Source organism: Pygoscelis adeliae, unplaced genomic scaffold (genome assembly GCF_000699105.1).
Source record: "Pygoscelis adeliae isolate BGI_AS28 unplaced genomic scaffold, ASM69910v1 Scaffold41, whole genome shotgun sequence".
In the NCBI taxonomy this organism is placed as follows: Eukaryota; Metazoa; Chordata; class Aves; order Sphenisciformes; family Spheniscidae; genus Pygoscelis; species Pygoscelis adeliae.
In genome coordinates this window covers 5,416,440-5,441,746 of record NW_008824373.1, presented here as the reverse complement: position 1 = coordinate 5,441,746, position 25,307 = coordinate 5,416,440, and the positions used below count along the sequence as shown (strand labels likewise).

Genomic DNA, 25,307 nt, shown 5'->3' with positions numbered 1-25,307 from the left:
GTTACATAGATTTCACTATAATACTCTTGTGTTAGTGGTGCTAAAGGAATAATTGCCACTTTGCCTCATTGCTGGTAACTTATCTTTAGGGAGGAGAGAGAAGAAGAACATGCTGAGTGACCTTCGCGTGTTACCATGTCTTGCCTATGCTCTGTGCCTTTCACCCCCCTTCTATTGAATCTTGATTATCAACATTTTGAGAGAGAATTTTTTAAACTTAATTGAAGTGCCAGCCAAGTTCTGCTTGCTCGAAAAGGTCTTTCAAGTTTGTGATGCATGTTTGTATTTATAGCATTAACAAAGCCATGTTATTTGTCTTGTTCTCATCTAGGTGCTTGAACTGGGATTTAATTTCTCATCCTGTGGATCACTGAATGAGTAACAGATGGCCTTGCCTCGTCTTACAGGTGCTTTACGCTCCTTTTCAAATGTCACTAAACATGAGGATTACAGTGAAGAATTAGCTGACTTAACGGTAAAGATTTTTTCTTTTCCAAAGTATAATTGTAAAGTATTAGTGTGTATATATTAAGAATTGTTTCCTTTCTTAATTTGCATTGCTATTTTATAAGAGTAGACAAGCAAGACTGGGCAGAGTGTGTAGAGTTTCCTGTGCATTCCTTCACAGTGTCCTCACTCAAAGTCAAATTTGCCGTAGCTTTGTGATTTATGCTATGCCCTTACAATCATAACGAGCTATATGGATAGGTCGCTTGGCTGTGTTAGTACAGCCCCGTTATTTCGTGTAAGTTGGGCTGGGCTGGTATGTTTTTAGCTCTGAGCTTATGCAAAGCTGTGGAGCCGAACATTTCCCTTTGAATATTGAGTTCACCTCGGACTCTTGTTGGGGGATGTTTAGAATAAATTTAGTGATGTTGAATTCAGGTACTTCCGCCTACTCCCCTTCCCCCACCCCCCCCCCAAGAAATAATGCATTAAAGCAATAGATGCGTTGTGGGAACCTGTAATATGAAATTAATTTGGAATCTTGGGAGCTGTAAATCTCTTGAAGTTGCAAGAGTTTGGCTTTACGGAGAATTCTGCCTTGGAAAGAGTAAAGTAGTGAGAGAGAGTGTGTGTGTATCCTCCTCCTTCCTTACGCACAGGTAAGAGTGTAAAGAACAGGTGACAGGGAAACTGTTTGCAATAGATACTACATACTGACTGAATGCAATTGGAAAGAGGTGTTTTTATCTGGTGTTTAATTTTAAAGGAACCTCTATATACTAATTTTAAATAAATAAAACCCAAATATTTTGCATTTTCAGACTAAAAGATCAAAACTACACGAACAGTTGCTGAAGTCTGATCTTACTTGGAAGAAGATAATAAAGTTTGTTGATGACAATTTGGACAAAAAAGAACACCAAACTGTAAATGGTGATTTAAAAACAATATTACAAGCTGCAAAACAAATTGGTATGTTTTCATTCTCTAGTAGTGTAATAATAGACTGGTTTGTTGGGGTGTCTTGTTTTTTGTTTTTTTTTTTTTTTTCAAGCTGGTTTCTGCTGCATACTTTGCATACTGGTACAATTTTAGTTCTATCTTGACACCAGGCTTGTCCTGAAATATCTTTGAAAGTCCAGTTAACACACAATTTGGTTTTCTGTTTTATTTTAAAATACCATTCCGTTGTTATGTGGATATTCTTGCTTTTTGGTAGTATGGTTGTGTAGCGTGTGGTATGGTTTGTGATCGACCTTCAGTAAGTAAAAGCAACAGCTTCTTTTTGGAATGGCAGTACTCTGAGAAAAGAACAATCTTGGTGTTGTCTGCTTTAATTCCACGTGATTGTATCATGAAAAATTGGATTGCTACATAAGCAGATAAAAATGTAAAAAAATGTTTTTTGCTTGAAGTGTTTGGTGTTGGGAAGAGAAATAAGTAATAAATTTCACTTATCTGGAATTAAGCTTTTAAAACTGAATATATATTATGGCAAATAAGGTGTGAAAACTTAGTTTTGATTGGAAACTTAGTTTTTGATCTACAGACTGAAACTAATTCAGCTTGTGCTGTTAGAATTTAACTTCATCAGCTCATGAACTGAGCACATGGCTCAAGCTCTAGCTGTCATATTTAAGAATTTTTCATTTCAATGTAATAGGTATATTTTCTCCTTTTCTGATTGTGTTTCAGGTATCTTGAACAGAACCCTAAGTAAAAGATGGAATGAATTAATATGGATAAATACATTTGCCTTTTTTTTTTTTGGCATTATAGACCAGAGTGTGTTTTATCACACCTGCCTCCCTCGTGTTTTTATTTCTCTACAGTTCTTTTGGAAATAACTAGCAAATTAAGAAAGAAACGAACATCTAAACACAGACTTTCAAAAAAGGCTAGACAAGTTATTTGTGTCCAGCATGTAGTAATTCGTCATGCTGTACAGTTGCACAGAAGATGTCTGTTAAAGCTATTAATGGTTGTAATGGCTATTGCTTTAGTGAGTCATCAGAAGAAAAATTTCAAGTATTTCTCAAATCACTGACAAAAATGTTTTAAACTCATCTGACGATACACGTGTTCTAAACTTTGCTTTGTGATTCATTCCTTCCACGTTTGTGACCCAACTCTGTTATTTTTTTTTACAAATATTGGTCCTAATATTTTTTTTAATCCCACTTTTCTAATACAAGTAGTAGAGCTTGTGCTGTTAGTAGACTTTAACCTCTTCAGGCCAGAAGTTAAGCATGTGGCTGCCTGTCTTTCTGAGACAGAGGCACCTCTAGGAAGGGCCACCTCTCTGTCCTAACTCAGGTACCTCTGTTTCAGTGCACAGATTTCAGCTGGCACTTCTGATATGCAAGATCTGGGGGAAAGTCATGCAAGATGTGGAGTGAGTTTGCATCAACTGTCGATGCCTAAAGTTAATACAGAAAAGGTGTAGTCTGTATTGATAACTGATCAAAGAAATAAATGTTATCTTTTTAACTTATTTTGTTTGTTTGTTTGAGACTGCCCACAGAATTCACACTCTTCCGCTAGTTCTTAAAAGATGTTTATTGCTGTGCTGCAATAGTAAAGGCAGGGTTTCAGACACAGTTGTGATGGGAAGGGAAAAAAGTCCTGTTTGGTACGCATGGTCTAGAAATGTCTGCGTGAACAACACATTTTGGAATATAGAAAGGCTGATGAGATTTCTCTCAGCACTCCATTTTAATAGCGTACGATTGATGTAATTTTTAAAAGTTACACTTTCCATTTTTCTGGCTTCTCTCCCATGACTTGATCAATTCAGACTTTTTTTTTTTTTTTTAGGATAACATTGGGGTGTTAGGAGATGTCAACACAATCAGACCTGGAACAGGCACTGACATGGTGTTATGGGGATGCTTGATCTATCTGTCCCACATGCCCCCTTACTAGCAAGTAAAGCCAGCCAACTCCTCCTCAGCCCCTAGTCCCCCTGACCATGATAGCAGGTTTGAAATATGTGGTATGGTCAGAACAGCAGGTTGGTTTATTGTCCCGCTCCAGCTTGTGGTGATCAAGCGCAGGGCTGCCTGACGATTACCCCTCAACTGTCCAAATGACAACAATTGCATAGTTCACATTCCCCTTTTTTCATTTCTTGGCGCTCCTCCTTGTTGCCCTTTTTGCCTTTCAAATAAACAATCCGTCTGTAATTACTTTTTCCTAGTTGGTTCCCAGTTTTGTTACACATGTACCCATCCTAACATCATCCTCACAGGTTGAAAGGGAAAACTTTTTAGATGACAGACAAATATAGTGCAGTTCCCAATGATAAAAAATAATTTTATTGTAAGTTGTTACAGAAATGCATGAAAGCATTCAAATCTATTGTTGGAATATAATTCATTACTAATATGCTAAATATTTTATTTTTGTAAATGTGAACTTAAAAGTTCGTTTCCCTTCAGGTGGTCCAGACAGCTCTCCTGTAGTGGCTTTTGTTTCTTAGCCAGTAGAGTACATGGTTACTTTCCATACTCGTCCTCATTTTAGGTATTACAGTAATTTTTTGTAAGTAATGTAACCGAAAACTCAGTATGTGTTTTTGAGGAAAAGCTGCTCATCTGGAAATCATTGCAAGATATACTTTGTACATAAGCATGAGACTCACCTGGGAGAGGAAGACTGAAGTTTAAATAAGGACCTGATTCAAGTACCACTCAGGCACAGCAAACTATGTAAATCAGAGCTGTAGAGAGATTTGGCAGTGTCATTTTCCTTTAATCTGAATATTTATGTCCATAACAAGCAACGTGGAATAAGCGGAGATGATCTACCTAGTTGTTCTAAATATCCACTGGCGTGTAGTTTAGTCGTAAGAGGTACTGGAGTAAAATGTTGGTTAAGTTAGGGTTGACAAATATATAATGACTATAAAGTTTGCAGTATGACCATATGTAGTATAGCAAGTAGGAAAAAATGTCTGATGGTGGAAAAAAGGTTATAAGCAAAATAAGTATTTGCCATTCTTAGGTGAAAATGTTATCTATGAAAATGATTTCGCAGATTTGTGTTTTCTGTATTAATGACAGAAATGAGTATTAGCTGTGACTTTTTTTTTTGTTTTGGTTGTGTTTTTTTCCACTTTTTGCCAAAGATGGCTGCAAAAACTTTCAATTTTTTTTTCTTTTCCCAAACTTTAATAGCAGGCCCAGTGTGGTGGGTAGGTAGAGCAAATTGAAAGACTTGAAAATAATAATAGTAAATTTTTGTTTGATGGAGAGGAGAAACCAAATGAAAACAAATGGATGATTATTTAGTTAGAACAAGTTAGAAAGAAACTGACTAAAGATGTGTAATGTTATGGAGACACAAACCAGGATGGATTACAGTGACTGAGGCACAAACTGAGCTGACAGTAATGTTCCAACCATCGTCATCAGGGAGGTATAGTAGGGAAATGGAATTGCTTGTATGGCTTTTTAGCTTAATTTCAAGGAGATGAAATCTCAGCCTAGACAACAGATACTGTAATATTGATTTACTTGACAGGGAAAATGTCACTTACTGAAATGATCTGATTGGCTTAAAAACAAAAAGGGGAGAATAGCTTCAAGTAGTGCAACTCTTGTCATCTTGGCTGGCTCATTATATTCGGAGGGGTGGGGTAGTATTTTCTCAAGAGATGCTTCCATGAATAGAAGACATTGATAATAAAGGAGAATTAGCACGTAATAAACCTAACAGACTTTTCTCAAATCCTTCAGTACAATTGCTCTTTTAGTTTAGTAACGTGTACTTTTGTTCTGACACAAATGACTTTAAATAATCACGTGTACTTGTATGTTTGGAATGTAAGAGTGAAGTTCATGCTGCCAAACTTAGGCCTATAAGTTTTCAGATGTTGTGTTTTTTTTTTCTTGTGATTCCTATATAGCTAATGCTGAGAGGGATGCTGAACCACCTTTTTCCTTTGAGATACATTTACATATATATTGTATATGTGTGTATCTTTGTCACATATCTTCCATATGTAGGTATCTGGTATTATCCTGTAAATATCACCTCCAATCTCCTCTATGAACTTTTCAGCTTTTCAAAGTGCACCATAGGGAAATTCAAGAGAAATACTGAATTTTTAGGTGCCTCCATTTATATGTTATGTTTCTAGTTATCAGCCTTGTTCCATCTGCTTATGCTGAATTTCTTTTGCTCTTTCCTGTTACATTGGGGGACGGGGGGGAACCTTGTTTTTGCTAGAGTTGACCCTAACTTACTTTGAATCAAGTCAGAAGTAACAATGCCAAAGTAATTACTGAAATCAGTGCGACAATTTTTAAGTTTTTCAACAGGCAGAAAACAGGGACGTAGTAGAGCAAATACATAGGCCCGTAACTGGATAGCAGAGGTATACAGAGGCAGGCACAAGACAGTTTGGTTACTGAAAAGAGAATAGCCACATTTACTATGCCAGAAGTGCCTTTCTGAGGTTTTAAAAAATGAATAATATTGTTCCTTATAAATAGTTTGTTTTAATAGTTCTTTTGAATTAGCCATGCCAGGGGTTAATCACCAGTGTTATCACTTAAATAGTATTGTTCTCTGCTGGAGCTATGCTGGTCGCTCCTGATAGAACTAAAGAATTGACCAGATAAAGGCATCTTGACAATAGCAGCTTGTAAATCTCAACAGTAAGCTTTTAAGATGTTTTAAAAATTATGCAATCTTGTAAGAAATGCTAATTCTACTAAAAATGTTGGAGTAACCTACCCGGCATTTTAGAACACGTTGATTTAAACTTTAAAAAAAATTCTGCATGTTGTCCTCATATAAAACAAACAAAAAACCCCTGTATGCTGTTTTTATTTATTTTATGCTTGATGACTTTTTAAATTTTGTTTAGTAGTGACATTTTGGTTCATCATATGGTGGTTTTGCTTATATTTTCCTTGAGTACCTTTGCAAATATTTGTGTAAGAGGTAAATTCGTGTTTTTCTCTAATAATATATATTTTAATTTGTATAATGTGATATTTTGTAGATCTAAATCTAAATGTGTGCATTTATTTGCTTTAATTTCTTTGGGCAATTTTTCTAACTAACACACATTCTGTAGTAATTCTACTGGGAATTACTACATTCTTGTACGTTTAGTCTGTTATGAATATTCAGATTAGGCAGTGAATAAACATTGATACAAAGTGGAAACTTGTTACCTGTAAAAAGCTCGTAAATATACTATTGTGAGTTTAAGATCTCAGGCAAGTTTTTCCTCTTACTTGGAAAAATAAGAAAGCATTGGTAATCCTTTATATGAATTTCTAGTAAATAGAAGGATAATGAAGACAGATGCTTTATTATCATATACCTTTTACAATTCAGTACCTTGCAACAATTGCTACTTGTTGTAATGGTCTTCATTTCATATCTTTGTTGATGAGACTTGCAGCAAGAAATTGAATACAGTTATGTTATAGGCAATGAAAGAGAATTAGTTTGAAGTGTATAAAGTTACATTTGGTTTTGCTTTTGTTAACAGTTGGAGCTGAAAATGGACAAGAAGCAATTGAAAGCGGAGCTGTGTTTCTCTTTAAGACATTTCACAGGAAAGAATGTGTTGGTCATGATGAGACAAAGGCGATCAAGCAGATGTTTGGGCCATTTCCATCATCATCTGCTACTGCAGCTTGTAATGCCACATGTCGGATTGCTTCTCACTTCACTGAAGAACAGCTTACAGCGCTCATACAGATGGCTGAAGAGCAAAATGGTGATAACAGAGTGTTGTTTGGTAAAAATATAGTGTTTTCATTTGACATGCATGATTTGGATCACTCTGAGGAGCTGCCTGTGAATGGCGAGGCTGACGCGCAGAAAATTATAAGCTTAGATTATAACAAATTTCTGAATAACCAGCTGAATCACTTACAGAATTACTGTGATGAGAAATCTGATCTCAAGTCTTTGGAAAAAGTAGATGATTCTTTTCTGTGGCGTGAAGTTGGAAAGTATCTGAATGAATCTCAAGGGGGTACCCCTGGAGGGCCAACAACAGAAGACCTCTGCTGTACTTTGTACGAGATGCTTGCTTCTACCAAAAGTGGCGATGAACTTCAAAATGAGGTACAGTAGTGTATTAACCGTACTGCGTGTATTTGAATGTTGCACAAATATACAATTATTTCATATTGGATTATGCCAACATACTTTATCCAAGTGTTGTCTATGCTTTTTTTTTTTGTCTTGAGAAAAATTGCATGGCAGCATCTTAATTTACCAGGCAGAAGATGGATGCAGCATGAATTTTGTGTGAATAGCTCCTTTCCCCCATAACAGACAGGGGGGGATTATTTTTTTTTTGGTCATTTGCTCAGCTTTTCCATACTTTCTTTTTAAGCAGTATCCAATTTAAGGTACCGTATAAAAGTGTGAGAACTTGCAAAGCCAAACTAAAGTTAACTTTCTTGGTGTCCTGGTTTCGGCTGGGATAGAGTTAATTTCCTTCCTAGTAGCTGGTACAGCGCTGTGTTTTCGATTTAGGATGAGAATAATGTGATAACACACCGATGGTTTAGTTGTTGCTAAGTAGTGCTTACACTAGTCAAGGACTGTTCAGCTTCCCATGCTCTACCGACTGAGAAGGCTGGAGGTGCACAAGAAGCTGGGAGGGGGCACAGCCAGGACAGCTGACCCCAACTGGCCAAAGGGACATTCCATACCATGTGATGTCATGCTCAGTACATAAACTGGGGGAGTTGGCTGGGGGCAGCAATCGCTGCTTGGGAACTGGCTGGGCATCGGTTGGCAGGTGGTGAGCAATTGCATTGTGTGTCACTTATTTTGTTGTTTATTATTATTATTATTACTATTTTCGCCTCCTTTTCTGTCCTATTAAACTGTCTTCATCTCAACCCACGGGTTTTACTTACACACACACACACACCCGATTCTCTCCTCCATCCCACCTTGGGGGTGGGGAGGGTGAGCGAGTGGCTCTGTGGTACTTAGTTGCTGACTGGGGTTAAACCACAATGCTTGGGCAGGTTCTGTCTCCAGTTTCAGAGCCTTCCTATTGCTGGAAGGAAAGTTGGAGGACTGTGCAGGTGGTGCTACTTTAAAACTTTGTCATAGCACTTCTGTTTCTTTCAGTAAGGAAAGGGGGAGGGTTTATTACAAGAAGGGTAGAGAAAGCTTGAGGAAGAGAGAACAGTTGTTGGGAGGCTGAAGTTGAAGGATACGCGTAGTGGTAGGAAGGGGAAGAGCATGATTAAAGGCTGGTGAAGAGGCTTTCAAGGCATGTGCAGGAGAGGTGATTGGATTAAGCTAGGCAAGAGAGAACTGCTTTTGAATGGGGTTGGGAAAGAATTCCTGCATTTTGCTAACTGCTTCTTCCTATGCGCTTTTCTGGTACGTTTACTTTATTTTTCCTACCTTGCCCTGCATTCCTCCCCTGAAAATATCCAGTACTTAAATTCTCAAACTAACTTTTCAGAAAGACTTTAAATGTTGAGAATTTGCTACAGAAATACAACTGATGGTAGGAATAGACAATCCTGTGAAAGGCAGTATAATGAAAATTTGCTGGAATGAATTTTGCCATTACAGTTGCAGATTTTATTCTTCGTAACAAAAACATTAAGTGATAGAGAAAAGGACGTGCATATTTCATTTTAGGTTTAGATAACTATGTATTGATATCTATTGCATAATGATATAGTTGCCAAAGTCATATTCTTGGTTTTTTTGGTAGTCAGTAGACCACATTTTGGCTGTCCTTTGAGCTCTTCTCTGTATATGAATATTTTCTTATAAATTTCTTCTAATTTGAGAACCTAAATATGAATATAAAGGGAAGCTGACTTTAATTTCTACTGCATTAAAATATATTTGAAAAATAACACTTATATGCATGTCTGCAAACAGTTTCATATTTTGGGTGGCTGTACTGACGGAAGACACATGAAAGTAGAAGACTGAACAGGTTTTGGAGAAGGAGATTGGATAAAGAAACTTGCATGTCAAATGAAACATAAAAAAGGAGTACCTTCATGTGCCATAGGTACCTAAAGTTTATTAATTGTACAGAGATAAAGATTTTTTTTTTCCTAGATCAGCAAAAGACTTTTCAGATATAGTCACAGGCTATGCAGAAATAATCCCATACTTCTGCATAATGCCTACTTAATGCCTAAGTTTAATTTGTAAAATGTTAAAGAAAATGCTTGAAACCTTTCACTTGAAGTGAGAAGAAATAACTTTTTATTTTGTGACTTTATGATCATAATGGATCAAAATTGTTTACTCTGCCAAAGTACACATACCTTTCTGAAGGTTATTTAGCAAGAGTAAATCCTTTTCTTTGCATTACTAGAGAGAAAAAGGATTCTTTCCCTTGAGTGTCTGAAACCTCTATCTTATTTTGGATTTTTAAGAGGTCTTAGTAATAAAAAAAATAAATCTTCTCCCCATTCAGCTTATTTCTGTCCCCATGTTGCCTTTCCTTGCAATAATCTCATTAACTCATTGTTCTTTGCATAATGTGGGGGCTGAGGAGGGAGTAAGACTAATCTGAACCTGATCACCTTTTGTTAAAAGCTACCTGACATTTGTATTTTGCTCTGTGGAGGAGTAGTCATGACTTGAAAATCTCTTCTGGGTTTTGGATTTTGCCATCACTTAGGGATTTTTTTTTTTTTAATTTTTTTTTATTACAGCAATTTTGCTGGTGGCATCATTAAGAGTAGGTGGTGCTTTTAAACCTGAAGGTAACCCGTTTCTAGAACTAGGTCACAGATTTGCCATGTGAGATGGTATAACAAGTATGTGTTTGATCATGCATACTGAAAATCTTACATTAATTGGGGTGATGCATACATGCTAAAGTCTCTATGCTCTATGAAATTCTTTTTTTCTTTATAAGACAAGAAAAAGAAGAACTATTGATATGAAAGGATGATAATTCTTTGGAAATAAAAATCCAGATCTGTAAAATATATTTTCATATTTTAAAATAGCGGCCATGTCTATTCTTCTGTTTAGGAAGATACCACTGCCTGTTTATTATTAAACAAGAAAAAAACCATGCTGGTGGTGAGGATATAGGCAAGTGGACTTCTCTAGGACAACTTCATTTGATCCTTAAGAAAAGTTTATTAAGATTCCAGATCACATTAAGAATATGAGCATTTTTAGATCATTTCTGGGTTTTTTTGAGGTGTATGTATAGGCACACATGTATGCTATTTAGGTTTTTATCTACTTAATGAACTCCATAAGGAATTGAAATGGGCTTCTTTCTCCAGCACTGTATAGCTTACATTTAATGTGGTTGGCAAGGTACAAGAAATACTTTCTTCTTTTTTTTCCACTATTTAAGAACATTCCACACTTCCTTTGGGACAGTTTGTTTGTCTGGCACATCACTGGTGACTCTTAATTAGAGGAAAATTGATTCTTATGCTTGGTGTGATATGGGAGTTATAACTTATTTCCTAAGTGTTTAGGACACGTCCTTTTCATTGGGGACATAAAGTCTAGTAAAGCTAAATGACAGCTACTGGAGCATGCTTTTCACTGTACGTCAAATTTTGTTGATGAGTATGAAATGGTAATGATGCGTTAACAAGAGCATTATTTAAAAAGAGGAAGAAAAAGCTGATGACAAACTATAGAGTTTAGCCCAATAACCATCGTGCTTTTTTAAAATTAAAACTTAGTACGCAGTGCCTTCCTCAACTCTAGTACTCAGTTTCTAGTATATGATGCTTTCAGAATGAAGACTTGAGGCACCTGAGAGCATTTTAGCAACTTTGCCACCTAACCCCTCCCAGGATAACTAGGAAAAAGTTGGAGGAGTTTAGTCCCTCTTTGGTTACACCATGCTGTTCTCAGAGCGTGTTTCTCTTTCTTCTGTGAACTCTTGTCATATTTTATTTGCAAAATTTTTCTGAATTTCATTTTGGAGATACCTCTCTCTATTTTTGCACTAATGCAAAGGTTCGTTATCCCTTTATCATAACAAAACAGGAAGAAATTTCCTAGAGATAAAATAACTAGAGGAAAAAAAGGAAATGCAATCAGAATTGTGTTAAGATCTAGTTTATACAGTATAGGCAATTTATTCATCTCAGGACAAGGAAAGAAATTTGCCCAAATAAAATTAAGAAACATTAATGTCATCCAGTGTATTAGATTAGATGGTGTTTCCCAGACAAAATAAAGCTAAATGCTGTGTAAATTACTAAAGAACACTAGGCTATGATATGAAACAGCGGAACTGTTTCAAGAAAATTCCATTGTAAGTAGCAGTTTGCATATTATGTGAGTAGTACATATGTTTACTTATCTCTATATATGATACACTTATTTGCCTATAAAATACGACACAAGAAGTTTACTGCCTAGGCTTCTTTTGCCTGCTTTATAGTTATGACTATCTCCAGTACTCTGCATTAAAATGTAATGTATACATGTACTTGAACTATAGCATCCAGGACTTCCATCAGTTAAATACAATCCAGCAAACTGTCATAGTGGGAAACAAACATTCCTTTTTTATTTCATTTCTAAGAATACTCCATTATTCATCGTTCTTACTAAAAAAAAGTGCAATATGGCTTCTTCCTTGTTGTTGTAAACACCTGAGAACATTCAGTTGATGAAAACTACAGTAAGAGGTAGAATCATAGAATAGAATCATAGAATCATAGAATCATTAAAGGTTGGAAGAGACCAACCTGGTAGTTGCGTGGAGTTTGAAGGTGCTGAACCCTTCTTGCAAGGGTCAAAAACATTCCTTTCAAATCAAAGCAGAGCTGAAATCAGAAAAGTACAAGTTGTGGAATATAGGTTTTATATGATGGGAAAAAAAAGAGGTCAAGAGTTGGGCAGCACCTCTTCCTTAATAGATCCATCGTTAGAGCCAGAAGGTTACAGCTTTATTACTGAAATTCAGTTCTTTTCATGCTTATTTCAGAATGGAAGTTAATAGATTATTTTGTTGTTTCATTAAGTAGGATTTTTTTTCAGTGTGGTGTTTGTGTGTCTCTGAATGCTTGATGTAGCAACAGGCTCCTAGACAGTTTTCCCCAGGCTCTGCTACATGGAGCTCTCTTGTCTCTCAGGCTTCTGCCTGTAACTTTTCTTCAGCTGCCTTCGTCACTGGTGGCCATATAATGATCCACACACCCCCACCCCCACCCCCCCCTTGAGCTCATCTGCATTGTTTCTGTTGCCCTATCCTAATCCCACCACAAATGTCTGCCAATATGCTTTGTTGGTTGAACCTGTAAGTACTCTTGGGACCAAGAACAAGGGGAACTTAACTAATTTGTCAATTCAACTAGCTGGCAGGAAGCTCCTCTGTGTCTGCCACCAGCCTTTCTGCCAAAGAAGTACAGAAGAGTAAAGGAAAGCAAAGTCTATTTAAACTTTCACAGAATCTGGAAGGGACCTTTTCTGTCAGTGATACAATATCTTAAAATAAGGAAGACTCATTAATAAAAGAATTTTTGGGGAAATTGGGAAAGTTTCTCCCAACTTCTCCCCTCAAGACTGCTCCAGAGTCTTGTTGCCTGGGTGCTAAAATGAACACTTGTTATCTGCTTTCTAGCTTTATTCAGGGCTGGTTTTATGATCACTTTTCCTGTGCTACAGTTGTCCTCTTTTTTTTTAAACCAATTTAAAAAATGGGCATCAAAGAACTGCGCTTGTAACTTCTCCCCCTCTTCCCCCTGACAATGCTATGCCTTTTCAACACTGCCTTTCCTTTCATTTACCCTTCAGGCCGTTCCTTGCCAACTTTTAATTCTTGTATTAACACTCATCTTTAACCAAGATTAACAAATTTAACCAAGTCCTCATGTGGAAAATTGCAATGTTTTAAATGAAGTCCAGATGTGAGACAACTGCTATTTATTCATTTTCTAGGTTGAAAAGTGATTGAAGTGTTAGACCAAGTGGATGTATCATTAGTAAGCCCATGCTATGTTTATGCCATTTTCCAGTTACCTGCATTTTTTTGCTTTTTTTCCAAAATACATCCTTTTAACTCTTCTCCAATCATATTTTTATTTTTCCTATTCGCAGTGTTATTGCCCTTGTAGATGTGTGCTCCCTGACCTACAATTTCATGTGTCAGTTTTTGAAGATTTAAGAGATTATCTTGCACTCAAGCTGCAAGAACAGTGAGCTCTCTGAATTTTGTTCCCAGCTTTGATGCAATCATTTTCATATCCATACTCTTTTCTCTTTAACCACCTTATCCTTATATCCAAAATCAAATATTTTTCTTTAACCAGAAGACAAATTTTAATTTTAAAATTTAAATGAATTAAAGTAACAGGTCAGTAATTAAATAATTAAGAGCCAAAATTTCTCTTTCAAAAGGGAAATTTCTACTACAGAAAGGGACCTAGATAGTGAAGTCAGCTGGTCCATGGAACTCAGAATGGAAGACAGGCCTGGATAGTTTCATAGCAAAAGACACTAAAATTATTCCCTGATGTAGCGATATGAGCCAATAAATAAAAGAAACACGAAGCAGGAGATGAGGTTTTCTGGTTTGTTTTTTTTTTCTTCCGTAGTCATCTTTTAAGGAGTCTTTTTGATCTACCCAGTCAAATCTAGTATAGCATCTCCACCTTCTGGAAACATACACTGTTCCTTATAAGTAGGAAATTTGCATATAAAACTATATTAAATGGTGGTTGCAGTTAAATAAGGAAAAGAAAAGTTATTCACAGATTATAAAGTCTTTTCCTGAGTTAGACAAACTTGGATTTAATGTGTTTTCTTGATATTTGAAAACTAAATTGTATTTCTAAAACTGTATCCTTCAGCTTGCAGTGATTAAAAAAACCACTTTTTTTTGGTTAGAATTTCTTCATGTCCAAACCAAAACATAATGGACAGATTTGGCAATAGGAGTAGCAGCCTCACACTGCTGCTTGCAAGTCACAGGGCACATCACTCACAGTAAACCAGGACTGGTCAGTGTTGTTAATTATGATCAGAATGGAAACTATACAGCTCAGCAGTCAACAGATAATACGTTTTTTCCCTAGCCCTTTAGTTACAGTTGATTCCCCCCTCCCTTTTTTTCCCCCCCCCCCCCCCCCCCCGGGTGGTTGTTTTTTTTTTTTCTGGAAAGCTTTTTATCATGTATCTCATGGATACTATAGAAAGATGCTTTTTTTTTTTTTTGAACGTAGAAAGCCTCTGTGGGTTTTGTTTTGTTTTTAATATTGGCTGCTGAATTTATTTCTGATATGCATATTAATATTGGGTAGTATGTTACTCTGGAAACTGATGGGTTGATAAAGGACATAAGACCCTTTAAATTTTCCTGAATGATGTTCGCTGTTGTGTTTGCTGAGCTTTTTGAGGGGAAAACTCCACTCAGTGTTTCACATTGCTGCAAGGAAAGAGTATTTTGTGAGGCTGGGTAAATATCACCTTCACCTGTCATGTTTATCTTTCAAAAAGCCCCACAGTTCTTGGATTACCCTCACTTAACTGTCATCAACAAAATTTCTACTACCTCTGCTGTTAATACTGTTTTCTTGCTAGGTATACTTGTTTCATTTTGCTTATAAAATGGAGAGGAAGGCAAGCAGCACAGAGCAAAAGCTATGAAAACTATCTGTAGTTATTATTCAAATGTTAGGCTTTCTTAATTAACATTACACATGCATTTTACTGCCCTGCTTTGAGCAGTAAGATGAACAAATAAAATCTAAAAGGTGTAGGGTGGTGTCCAGTATGGGCATACTGGCTTGACTCCAGCAAAGGGCCACAGAGATGATGAAGGGACTGGAGCATCTGACATACAAGGACAGACTGAGAGCTGGGGTTGTTCAGCCTGGCAAAGGGAATGCTCAGGGGTATCTGATTTGATCAGATCTCATGGTGAGGGAGCGAAGAAGATGGAGCCAGATTCCTCTCGGTGATATCCAATGGCAGGACTAGAGGCAATGGGCATAAACTGAAATACACAATGTTCCATTTAAACATAAAAAATTTTTGTCACTCTGAGGGTGGTCAGACATAGGAGCAGTTTGCTCAAGAGGTTGTGGCGTCTCCAACCCTGGAGACTAGATCATCTCGAGAGGTTCCTTTGAACCTCAACCGTTGTGTGATTCTGTCATTTCAATTGAATAAACAGAAGTAATTGGAGAAAATTCTTCTGTTATATTTACTCCTAATTCTTCTAATATAAGTCTTCATTTTTCCTGATGGACTTGTTGCATTAAAATCAAGTGTAAACTGTCCCTTACCCTAATATGTTCTTTTTTTAAGTTAAAAACCTACTTGTTTTGTAACAAGTTCCTTGTTAGTAGAATCTCATAAGTAAGTGGAGTGGGCTTTTTAAGTACTTATATTTTAACCTTATGTGTAACTTAATGAATTACGGTATACAGGAAATAAATAGTCCTTGTGTTGCAAGTAATCTCAATTAGGTTTTAAAGTGACCTTGATTTCAGATGTGTTAAATTGGTCTCCTAAATTAAGTATCTATAAATAATGGACATTTGTTGTTCTGAGAAGTCTTTCATTTAGTTTCCTGCATTAAACAGGAATCTGTAATGGTCATTATTCTCTTAAGAGAAAATACATACAGTCTTAATTTGCATGACCAAATTTCCAGTAGCCTTTAAAAGCCTAACATTATTTATGTGAACATTTAATTTTTTCTCAAGTGTAAGCTAAGACGTGATGTTGTGAAATGAGATTGAAATACAGTTCAACAGGAAAGAGCATATTTTAAAGCTTATAATGCAAACCAGCTACAAAAGGATTTTTGAATTCCTGTATGTTGCACACACTTGCTCACTACTTCAGGTAAGCGAGTGGAACAGCATATACAGCACTGCACAAAATCACATTACTTCAGAAGAAGACTAAGCAAGCATGTGTAGATTTTGTTTCCTGTTAGTGACTCCCTGTGCTGTTTGTCAGTAGCACACACTGCAGACACTGTTCTCTGTATTTACTTACGTCTTGCTCATTGCTTTCAAGAGTAGTCAGAACTTGAGTGTTACATTTTACAAATAAAAACTATATGTTCTGGCTATTAGTACCCCAAAATTGGATGACCTGAGAAACATTTAACTCGCATTTCTAAACTTGAATTCAGTTTAATAATTCTAGGTCTGTATTCAGAGTGATTCCCGGATCAGTCTGAATATGTAATTTATATTAAGAGCTCTGAACTCTTCACAAGTTCACATTATAATACTGACTGTGAAAAGTGCTTTGACATTTCATTTTTGCAGACTTGTGTGGCGCTCAGGCACTAGTTCTGAGATCGTTCTTCTGATATACTGTGCAGGCTCCAAGAGAGATGCTTTAGAGAAACAGGCTGCATGATCTGTGCACGGTGCGACTGGCTCTCGCTCAATATTTGACTAATACTTCTGCTTGGCTCAGAGGGCAAGTGGAGCTTGTTTGCATATGCTGCGTAGCCATTCCCCAAGTTACAAGCTGACCTTCTCCATCAGAAAAGTGCAGTGTGCAGGTGTGAAAGTAGATGTGTACTTTTCTTTCCTTAAGCAAAATATGACGTGAAGCCTCAGCTTTTTGCTGCTTTGTGGAATGCTGGATATTGGACTTTGCAAATGCTTAGTTAGCTCCTCCAAATATCAAGCATGAATGTTCTGCTATTGGAAACTCAGTTTCACTTGTCACTAGCTCGGCACATCAGTCTAATTGCGTGTGCTTCAGTGCTCCCAGAAGGTTCTCTGTTCCCTGTCAAAGCTGAAGCTTGGCTTTTCTGCATCAGCTGCTGCTCTTCTCCTCAGGCTTAGGACTCCCAGCTGCAGCTTTTCTAACTCATCTGAAGCAGAACCAAAGGTGCTCTGAGAGCCCCAGCACAAGGCTGCTGTTTTCCCTGCACGGTTTTCATCAAGCCATTATTAGGTGGAGAAAGACAACTTCGGTGTCAGAATGCCATTTGGCAGAACCTGAGGCCAACAGAAGTAGTTTTAGTATATAGTCTTTAGAAAATGTAGTGGGAAGCACTATTTGAAATATAATAAATAGCATAATGTACTGAGGCATAAATAAACAGTACAGCTTGTTAGTGAATGAGAAAATTAAATTGGCCAGAAACTGGTCAGTGGTGAAATGGCTGATATGATTGTCCAAAGTGAAAGAAATAAGAAAATTGAATATATTTTGAAATAATTATTAAAGGTGTGTAAGTGCAAAGACAAAACTTCTAGGATAAAATACTGCCATCATTAAAATCCATTGGAGATTTGTCCTTGATTGCCAGAGGGTCCTGTTTTTTACTACCTGTCTTAGTCTGTGCTTTTTACAGAGGTTATTTCTGAACTGTGTATATGTATAGCTGATATTTTACATGCACAGCCAGCAAAATAACACCATTATAAAATAGGATTGCACTAACATGTATTTCTACGTGGCTTGGGAAATTTTTGCCACTTAAAAGAGCTTCAATGTTATGTTGCCATTGCATTTTTATGAGACTTTCCCACAGAGGAACTGGATATCTGGTTACACATTCACTGGTTAACTTCTCTTTACTGATTTTTAACTAGTTTAATCCAATGAGTTTTACACTGTTTATATCAGTTGTTCAAGACTATTTTATTAACAGATGTAGTAATAACAACTACGTAAAACATTTAGCAAAAACTGAATGCTCGTGTGAGCAGAGGGTAGTCATACTGCAACTTTTTTGTTCAAAATAGAAAATAGATTAAATTATGGGTTTTTTTGTCATAAAACCTTTGACTAAACAGCTTGTTTTAGAGCATGAAATGTTTTTTTATGAGCTATCGTATTTATTACTTATTGTAAGAGGCAAAAGATGTTGTGAAACAGCTTTCAAAAATGCACTAATACAGAGAAAATCTTGGATATTTGATGCCAAAATGGAGTGTCTCAGGAGTATATTTCTGTCACGCTGCAAAAGTTCTTCAGGCCTCCAAACTTAGCATGTTACTGCTGTGCTGGAGCTAGGCATGGACTCTGCAGAAAAGCAACAAAAGCGTTTTGTGCTTCAGCATCTTGTAGTACTATATATTACATATAGTATGAATATAGTCTATTATATAGATAGTTATATATTACTATCTTGTATTACTCAGCAATGTTTCTTGAAGCCCTAAGTTTGTGGAGATTAGGTTTGTGGAGGCTATGTGTAAGAATAGCAAAATATTGTCGTACTTTCTTTTGTTATGTAGAAGTCATTATTAAACCTTTCCTTATTAATGTTAAGTCATTAAAGAACAAAAAAACCTGTAGACGTTAGTTGAGAAGGGATTTGTAAGTGGAATTTGGGAATAAGGAGTCTACTGACTCTTCTTACTCAAAGTAATCAAATTAAACGTTAAATATCCTGACATGCTAGTTAAATTGGCATTCTTTAAAGAAATGCAGATGCTGAAAACATAAAAATTTGCATTCAGGTATGTAGATATTTAAATAAACAAAAAAGCCACAACCAGAAAATGTTGTTTTGACTGAACATATTTCAAAAACATAAAACATCTGTGTGTTTATATCCCATTGTAAAGACCTTAAAGACCTTCATTGTAAGTACTGCCAGATACTTTCAGTGTTACAACTACATTTCATAGCTGATCTTAAATGGACTATGTGTTAATATAGACTGCCTATTGATACGGACGGCAGTTTCAGAAGATGACTTCATCGTTACTATATATAGGAGGTGCTAAAAAATAATTGGAAAAGGGTGCACAAGAGGTCCATCGTATAGAAGGTAGCATGTGAAATAAAGCATGGAAAACTGAGGAACTGAAATATGAAAAAATAATCGCCAGTCTGGCTTGATGCGAAGAAGTAGCAGTAGTACAAATGTATTTAGTGTGGGAGTAATGCATCAACGGACTGTGGCTTACAGGAAAAGGCACTCGGAGAGAGGGAGGGGATAGCAATAGACTGGCAGCATAAAGCAAACGTTTTGTAGATATTGGCTGCTGTTCTTAGTGAGAAAAAATCTTACCAAGAGTTTTGGTTAACTTTCAGATTCTAGGCAAATTTGTTTCCGGTGCTAGGATAGTTTTTGCAGTAACCAAGCAATTTTCACTGTTAAAAGAAATGTGCATGAGCATCAACTCTCAGATCTGTTACACACAGAGCAGTTGTCTACTCCTTGTGAGATGTTCTTCAGGATGCTGTAAGTTACCTAATTGCTCCATTTGGACATGGAAATTCAGTTGCCTGTAAGGGCTTTAAGCAGACACTGAGAATCAGGTGTAGTTTATTATTATTTCAATAAATATTCCATATCCATTTTTATATAAGGCATAGAGAGACTACCAGTGCTCTCTAGTAATGGGAATTGTCACAGGTTGTATCGGTATGTCCCTGTTACATACTTTCTACTATTGGTACTGGTTTTTCATTATTACTGAACCACCGTTCATTTGGTATCTTTTTTGCAATATTGAATGAAGTCTGAAGCGATAGTTAAAATGTTATCTAAAAACTGTATAAGGCACTTCAGAAGTTACAAATGGCTTATTTTTGGTGATAGAAGGAAATGGAAATACTTATCTGACTTCTAGAAATGTGCATCTTTTGCTCCTGGAGAACTCTTCAACCAGCCCTACTAGCGATTGTTACTAATCTAGTAGTGATTGTAAAGTTAGCTATAAGTTTAGGAAGCCTATCTAGGATCCTTGTCTGAATGTTTACAAATGGTTATGAATCCCAAGCTTCAGTATCATAGTTTAGAGGTCTGTTAGAAAACATGGAAGAGCAATATCTAGTAGTTTTTCCAAGTATCTGGGACATTATAAAGAACAGGAAGTGCTCATAGCCAGAGTAATTTTCTAATAGCTCACGTTCCTCCTCTTTCTATTCTGTCATTATTTGCTTATGTCCCCCCTGAAGGCACTCCAAAATTTCATCTCCAAACCTCTCTGAATTCGGTATGGCTCCTTTTTTGTCTTTGGACAATTTAGAAGACTTTTGCCAGGGGACTTTCCTGAAGACAGACTGAATTTTTGTTGCTATTGTAATATTTTCATGTAGCTGTTCACTAAAAGTTAATTTGTTAGGTTTGTCTCTTAATAAGTCACACACAAGTTTACTATAGGAAGTTGTTTGCATAGTAGAAAATAAACAAAATTCAAGCTGTCCTTAGAAATTATTTCTTGGTTAAAATGAATAAAGAAATGGGGTAGCTCTTGTTGTGAGGCTCCTTTGAGAGAACAGTTCAAAAAGCTACTGTTTCACATTCATTTTGACTTAAAACCAGCTAATTTAAATGTTCATTGCTATGTATATGCAACACCACATGAAAACTTTGGCTATGATACTATGTTGATGTAACTTAATCTGCATTTTTCTTAACGTATGTGAATTTATAACATTAGCTTTTAGTTTTATGTGAGTGTGTACTCTTGCATCACAGATATTTTCGTGTCAAAGCAACTTGTCTCATAAAACATGTTTGGTTTGAAGTGTCAAAGTGGCTCTTCCTTTTGTTCAGTAAAAGGACTTTCTAGCCTTAACAAATTAACATATCACAAAGCTTATTCTCTACTACCTAGTTCATAAAAGCGGTACCCATTATGGGAAAGTACAGGGACATGTGGATCACCCCTGTGGTGTTTTATCTTCATCTTATCATCAAAGCTTCTAACTTGGCATGAGACCGGCTTTTCAAGCTCATATTCTTCTCTTTGTAATTCTATTAAAATTACTAAGAATTTTGTATTCAGACATACAAACCTTGGGTCTCATTATTCTTGACTATGGAGCTTATCTGCTTCCTTTTCATATAGAGAAAATAATCCAGTTATTTTTGATACAGTTTTTCTCCTTTTTTAGTTGTGGCCTTCTTTTTTTAAATCAGAAGTATACAGCTCTGTTGATATCCAAGGACTGTTGAAACCCCAAGGATGATAGGAAACTGTCTTTTTGCGAAAACAGAGCCATGCTGTCTCCCATCGTAAGAAACCAAATTGAATGGCATTTGAGTGCTGGCTTTTGAGGACAGAACTTAAGAAATGATGAAAGAGCCACAGTGAGAGTCAGGAGATGCTAGGCTTCATCCTGGTGCTAAGAGCTGGTTGCTCTCCTTCCTGTCGGTAACTTTTCCTCTTTCCCGTCAACTCCTTTACTTCAGTTTTGTATTGAGAGAAAGCTTGTTGTATCTCTGAGGTGGTATGAGGCTAGATCTATTAATGATAACTTTTGAATCAGCTTCAATATATCATTAAACTTAATGAGATCTTTTTCTAGAGTGAGCCAGTCTGTAGCTGACAGAACTTTTCCCTTTTTATTTTCTTTGATGCTGAGAAGTTCTTTTCACATCCACGTGGAGTCATAAGGAACTACAAGTTCTGCAAGAAATGCAGTCAGATGGCTCCTGAAAGATTAAGGCTCGCTCATTAACTAGACACAAAATCACATTCCTCCAAATCATTTTATGGAAGGCAGGCAGGGGGGAAAACCCCAAACCCACAGCTGCTTGAGCCACAGAAGTCACAGGGCTGGGTTTCCTGTGGCTTTTGGTGTTGCGTGGTTTCCAACACCCCATGTCTGCTGCAGTGGCAGTGCTGCAGCTTTGCCAGCCAAAGAAGAGTTTGTGCTGGTGCTTTACTGCTGGGCTTGCTGGTGCGTGCTAATGCCACTGTGCTCATGCTGCAGCCACGCAGGGGATAAGAGCAGGATGCACAAAGAGCAGTCATTTGGATGTCTCTGCTACTGGCCCCTTCAAATCTCTGAAAATTTCTGTCTGTCAAGTTTGGAAGTTACTGAAGAGGCTTAAAATTTGTTAGTTCACGCACTGGTAAATGCACAGAGTGATTTGGTAGGCTTTGTTTCCTTGGAAAGCTAGGCTAAAAATTCATCTTTCCTTAGCTGAAACCCTTTTTCTTTCCTACACACACCTAAAATAATACAAAAGGCTGTGTTTCAGGGAAAAACTTGTCATTGCCTTCTCACCCACTTGAGCGTATGGCAACGCAGGGTGTTGGAGCCTGGGGCTGGTCGACGTGAGCAAAGGCATGAGGCCTTTCAGCCTGTTTCCCTGGGGCAGCCTGCTGGGCCTGGCAGCCCTTCACAGAGGGTCTTAAAATTCTGACTTCGCTATCCTAATTGGGATAAAATTAGCTTTCAGTATTAGAGTCCCTTGGTACTCTTCATCATCCACCTCTGTTGAGCAACATGAACCAACTGCTTGGCTTTCTGGGATTTTCTTGTAGGTTGTCACTACACTTCAGGATAGCAGAAGTGTTGGACTAGAGGCGAATGGTTCCATGCTGGGCCAAGTCCCTCTTCTGAAACGGTCAGGTTTGGGAACTGCTGTGCTTTAAGAATATCTGCAGGTTTTTGTCTTTTGCAGAAAAGAATTCTGTGCCAACCACCGCCATATTATAAGTATCTGAAATTATCAGCCCTAAAAAAATTGGTTTGGATGTTTGATTCTGATACAGAAACTTTCTCTATAAATGTGTTTCCTGCTGGATAAAGTCAGAATTTCTTACCCCTGTATCTGCTTTGCTGTTTGCTCTCACTACAGAATGAAATAGGCATCTGCTGTCTCCTAGTCAAGTTATGCTGTCTTAGATTTTTTTTTTTAATATTTTTTTTCTTCAGGAGAATTTGGATTTGTATTACTGCAATAGTGACACAGGCATCTATCTAGTACCTTCACAAATACTCATTCAGTTTCCAAATTTGCCTGCTGCCTATGCTTAGAAAAGTGGCAAGTGCAGCAATTAGCTAATCTTAGGATTTTTTTTTTTCTTCAAAATTCAGAAATAGCTGATCCCAGAATACTTCTGAAGATAAATACTAGTTTAAGAAATCATGTAACAGCAAGTTTTTTTACGCTTAAATTGGTCTTCAGGGCTTCCTTTTCAAGAGGCATATCAGTACTGTCTGCTGTTTGTAGCTGGGTTTGACATTATTTCTAATTACCGAAGTCATTAGGCTAAATAAGCTGGTGGAAGCTGCCTTGTAGCTATATGTTTCGAATTTTTGAAATTAGTGTGTCTGTGTAAGTTTCTAATTAGTCAGTCTTAAAACATTGATGATGGTGATGATCTCTCCAGTCTACTTATTTTCACTTAAAAATATTAATAAAATTTACTAAGGTGCTTTGTGTTTTTGTGCTTGTCTCTTTGTCAAGTACAGTAGGCAGTTTCAGTACGGATTTGCACAGGAGCTGGAGAAAGCTTTCCAGCAAATATTTTAGAATTATGCTGTGACAGATTATGCTATTTTTTTATATAAGAATAATAATAGAGATATCTGTAATCAAAACTGATAGGAAATTAAATAGGTAAGACTACTGTTTTAGGCCTATTAAGCATATTTGCATATGCTTTCAATCTGATAGTCTGGTTTTTGAGTCGTTATAAGAAAAATAATTTTTTTTTTTTCTCCTATAACTGATCAATTTCAGTGTTTTAACTTTAGAATTCCGTTTGATTTAAAAGAAGTCTTGACTGGCACCTCTAGGCTGAGTCTTCTAAGAAATTAGTTTTCATGTTTTAATACTCATTTTGGAATTTTTCTTGCTGTGATTCATTTATTTCTACTAGTGTGTAGTTGAAGTAAAATTGCATAGTGATCTGTGGATACAGGAATACAGCAATAGAGGTTATGCCGATGTGCTGAGGAGAAACGGTATTAAAAAGAATAATTGGCTGTCTTTATTTGCATGTTGAACTTTTACACCTGGACTAAAAGTGTGTCCTGGGCTGAAGATCAGATTTCCAGCATTTCTTGTTGCACTGCAAATATGGTAATGAGAAAAGCAACCAAGAGTTGAATGTTGAGTAAGAATTTGTCATGAATGCATTATCTTTATGCAAATATCTTTCCCAAAGACAATGTTATATGAAGACTTTTCCATCAGCTTCCTTACTCAGCCTTCTTCTATCTTATAAGTAAAATTGAAAGTTTTTGTTGGAATGCCTAGAATTTTGCTGCTTTTCTTTAACCTGCGTGTTTCTAACTTTGTATTTAGTTCATTATTTTCTTCTGATTGCTGACTGAAAGTAAAATCCAAAAATTCAAACCTAACTGATTTTACCGACAGACCCTTAAGACCTCTCTGATGAGAAGTAGTAACTTCTCATTCATCCTCATGAAGCTGGCACTTGATTCTGCTGGAGGCTGCCTGAGAGGCAGGTGTTCCTTGTCTTGTTAGAATGCCTGCCCATGGGCATGTCATTCTGTCATATCTGATCCCAGTGATCAATGGGGTTGCAACATGAGAGTCCTCCAGCCCCTGCATCAAGGAACAGCCATCAGAAATGCATTTTGCATACACATAGTTTATCAGCAACTCACCTTCAAAGTGCTTGAAGTGCCTGGCCACTGTTCTGTTGTGAAGCAGGTGCAGTTAAGCTGAGCTTGCTAAGACTCTGTGGAAGTCTCCTAGTTGGAAATGGTTCCTAGGATTGGAAGATCATTTCTGAATAGGTGGAGTCAATGTGATGGGCTGTATATTCAGAAATGCCAGGCTTGAAAAAAGAAAAGCGGATCTGAGAGCTAAATGGCTTTCTCACACACCTAATTTCTTACGATTGTTAGTAAAAACAGATATTATGCTTTGTCTGGTTTGTGTTATTTTAATCACCCTGTAAGAAACATGAAAATACAGAACATGTAAGATTTGTTTTTAAACCAAGTGTCCTTCTATAATATGTAGATGTTAGAGGTTAGAGTCCATTACTTTTCAGCACAGTAGTAATTAGTAATCAGTGTGTATATTATATCCATGAAGTTCATGTTTGAATTTTCTCATGCAAAAAAACGCTCTATCTTCAATGTCTTTGTTTTTGTTACTGAATCTTTTAAGCAATAGCTAATATGAATTTTTCTGTCTGGTACTCTTTGGGTACTATATCCAGATAGCTTTTGCAGTAAGCCTG

General features: G+C 36.8%; 1 protein-coding gene across 1 annotated transcript in view; it reads left to right on the top strand.

Annotated features, from left to right (window-relative positions):
- Positions 1–329: 329 nt before the first annotated feature.
- ASCC3 (activating signal cointegrator 1 complex subunit 3) overlaps positions 330–25,307 on the top strand; it is a 273,528-nt gene continuing 248,550 nt past the window's right edge. The window contains exons 1-3 of the mRNA XM_009320160.1: positions 330–475; positions 1,269–1,419; positions 6,959–7,542. Coding sequence (XP_009318435.1) covers positions 386–475; positions 1,269–1,419; positions 6,959–7,542 — 825 coding nt within the window. The 5' untranslated portion in view covers positions 330–385. The remainder of the gene's footprint in view (positions 476–1,268; positions 1,420–6,958; positions 7,543–25,307) is intronic.